Raw genomic sequence first — 3,010 nt, 5'->3', positions numbered from 1 at the left:
CACCTGTCACCACACCCAGCTAATTTTTGTATTTTTAGTAGAGATGGGGTTTCACCATGTTGGCCAGGCTGGTCTCAAACTCCTGACCTCAAGCGATCTGCTCACCTCAGCGTACCAAAGTGCTGAGATTACAGGCATAAGCCACTGCACCCAGCCTAAGTATTACACTTTTAAGCGTAATTTTTTTTTTTTTTTTTTAGATGGAGTCTTGCTCTGTTGCCCAGGCTGGAGTGCAGTGGTGCAATCTCGGCTCACTACAACCTCCACCTCTTAAGTTCAAGCCATTCTCCTGCCTCAGCCTCCCCAGTAACTGGGATTAGGATTACAGGCATGCGACACCACATCCAGATAATTTATTATGTATTTTTACTAGAGACGAGGTTTCACCATGTTGCCCAGGCTGGTCTCAACTCCTGATCTCAGGTGATCCACCTGCCGTGGCCTCTCAAAGTGCTGGGATTACAGGCATTAGGCACTGCACTCCGCCTAAGTGTAATTTTTTTTTTTTTTTTTTTTTTTTTTTTGAGACAGGGTTTCTCTCTGTCACCTAGGCTGGAGTGCAGTGGCTCCATCATAGCTCACTGTAACCTCAACCTCCTGGGCTCAAGTGATTCTCCCACCTCAGGCTGGGATCACTGGCACACACCACCATGCCCAGTTAATTTTTAAATGTTTTGTAGAGATAGGGGTCTCGCTATGCTGCCCAGGCTGGTAAAAAGTATAATTTTTATAACGCAAACAATGGCCGGAGCCTCTCATTCCCCTTTCTACAACCTGTTCTTTCAACAGATGTTTATGAGATGCCTTCAGTGGTCAAGCCCTATGCACTCGGGTGTAATGTTGTGAAAGAACAGACGCCATTCCTGTCACAGGGCTTGCAGCCTTGTAGGGAAAGGGATGTCAATCAGTTACAAGTCAACAAGTAACTAGTTAATTGACAAACAGCACTAAGTGCCTTGAAGGTGAAGAATGGGCTGTCAGGGCAGAGAAGAGCAGGTGGAAGCCTTGCCTAGTTGGGGTGGTCAGGGAGGGCTTCTCGGAGGAGGTGATATTTGAGCAGAGACCTGAAGAAGGGGAAGGAACTGGCTGCGGAACTGGGAGAGGAGCATTCTGGGAGAGGAAACAGTCAGTGCAAAGGCCTTGAGGTGGGACAGAGCTTGGTGGGTTGGGGAATTGCAGGGAGGCCAGTGTGGGGTGAAGAGAATGAAGGGGAGATGAGGTCAGACAGAGAACGAGGCAGCTCTTTGAGGGGGTTCTTGGGAAATCAAGTACTCCATGCATATATGTTAAGAACGAGGTATCCACAGGGACGATGCCAGGACAACTGGATGTACGGGCTGGAGTTGAGAGAGGGGTCGGGGCTGAGATGAAAATCCGGGAAGCATCACCTTGTCGATAACCAGGGAACTGGATGAAATAAAAACCAGCCGATGGCCTGGCGCCATGGCTCACACCTGTAATCCTGAGACTTTGGGAGGGTGAGACAGGTAGATCACTGGAGGTCAGGAGTTCAAGACCAGCCTGGCCAACATGGCTAAACCCCGATTCTACCAAAAATACAAAAATTAGCCAGGTGTGGTGGTGCGTGCCTGTAATACCAGCTACTCAGGAGGCTGAGGCAGGAGAATCATTTCAGTCTGTGAGGCAGAGGTTGTAGTGAGCTGAGACTGCGCTACTGCACTCCAGCCTGGGTGACAGAGTGAGACTTCGTCTCAACAAAACAAAACAAAACAAAAAAAACAGCCTGGCGCAGTGCCTGCAATTACAGCACTTTCGGAGGCTGAGGTGGGAGGATGGCTTGAGCTCAGGAATTTGAGACCAGCCTGGGCAACACAGCAAAATCCCTGTCTCTACCAAAAAAAAATTGCCAGGCGTGGTGGGATGTGCCTGTGGTTCCACCTACTTGGGAGGCTGAGGTGGGAGGATCGCTTGAACCTGGGAGGTCGAGGCTACAGTGAGCCAGGATCGCGCCACTGCACTCCAGCCTGGGTGACAGAGACTCTCAACAAAACAAAACGAAACAAGTCATCTTGTCATAAGGCACACGCCCTTCTTGCTTTTTCCTGCCTAACAAGATGGCTTGATGATTGTTCTCTACTGGTACAAAGAAAGAGAGCTGGGCCGTCCCCAGGCCAGGAAAATTCCCCTCCCCTGCAATTCCCTATCACACCCCGTTGGTCCTTTCTTGCATTCAGCATGCTTTGTAAATACATCTGCGCCTGTGGCTGTGTTCACTGGGTCACAATCTCTCACCCTGCCCGAATGTCATCCTCACCAGGGCAGGGCCTTGGGCAGGTCTGTTTGTCCCCAGCTCAGGGCTGACATGACGTTGCTCTGCTTGCTGGGCAGGGAGGGCAGGAAGGCCCAGCTGGGCAGCAGGAGGAAGAGGCTCTGACCCAGCCGAGGCACCGCTTCCAACCTGCCCGAGCCTAGCTCCCACCACACCTGCTGCAAAACCCGTCACCCCCAGGAGTCAGCGTGTCCTATGGCCAAGCCTGCTGGTAGAGGGGAAGGGCAGGGGTCCTGGAGGGTGGGCACCTGGGACTGGGGTAGCAGATCCTGGGCTCTGCATCAGGGCTGTGGAGGGTGGGAAAGCGCAGCCAGGTCAGGAGGGGGCAGGGGTAGGAGAAAGGTGAGCTGGGGTGGGTGCTGCCTGCCCCAGATACAAATTTCAGAGGTGTGTGAGGTGGAGGGGCAGTGAGCCTGCTTCACCCTGCAGGGGGCGACAGAGAGGCAGGACTGAGGTTGGGTAGGAGGAGGGAAGAGTGTGGACAGGGAGAGGCAGAGAGAGCAAAAAGATACACAAAGAGCCAGAAAACAGGAAGAGAGGGCCCCTGGAATCCCAACACTTTGGGAGGCCAAGACGGGAGGATCACTTGAGCTCAAGAGTTCCAGAAAGGCCTGGGCAACATGGTGAAACCCCATCTCTACAAGAAATTAAAAAATTGGCCAGGCATGGTGTCTCACACCTGTAATCCCAGCACTTTGAGAGGCTGAGGCCGACGGATCA

General features: G+C 52.4%; 1 protein-coding gene across 1 annotated transcript in view; it reads right to left on the bottom strand.

Annotated features, from left to right (window-relative positions):
* Positions 1 to 2,325, bottom strand: part of NCCRP1 (non-specific cytotoxic cell receptor protein 1 homolog (zebrafish)) — a 16,070-nt gene extending 13,745 nt beyond the window's left edge. The window contains exon 1 of the mRNA XM_011973413.1: positions 2,276 to 2,325. Within this exon, the coding sequence (XP_011828803.1) occupies positions 2,276 to 2,325 (50 nt within the window). The remainder of the gene's footprint in view (positions 1 to 2,275) is intronic.
* Positions 2,326 to 3,010: the final 685 nt, after the last annotated feature.

Source organism: Mandrillus leucophaeus, unplaced genomic scaffold (genome assembly GCF_000951045.1).
Source record: "Mandrillus leucophaeus isolate KB7577 unplaced genomic scaffold, Mleu.le_1.0 Scaffold137, whole genome shotgun sequence".
NCBI lineage: Eukaryota > Metazoa > Chordata > Mammalia > Primates > Cercopithecidae > Mandrillus > Mandrillus leucophaeus.
This window is presented reverse-complemented; position numbering and strand designations above follow the sequence as displayed.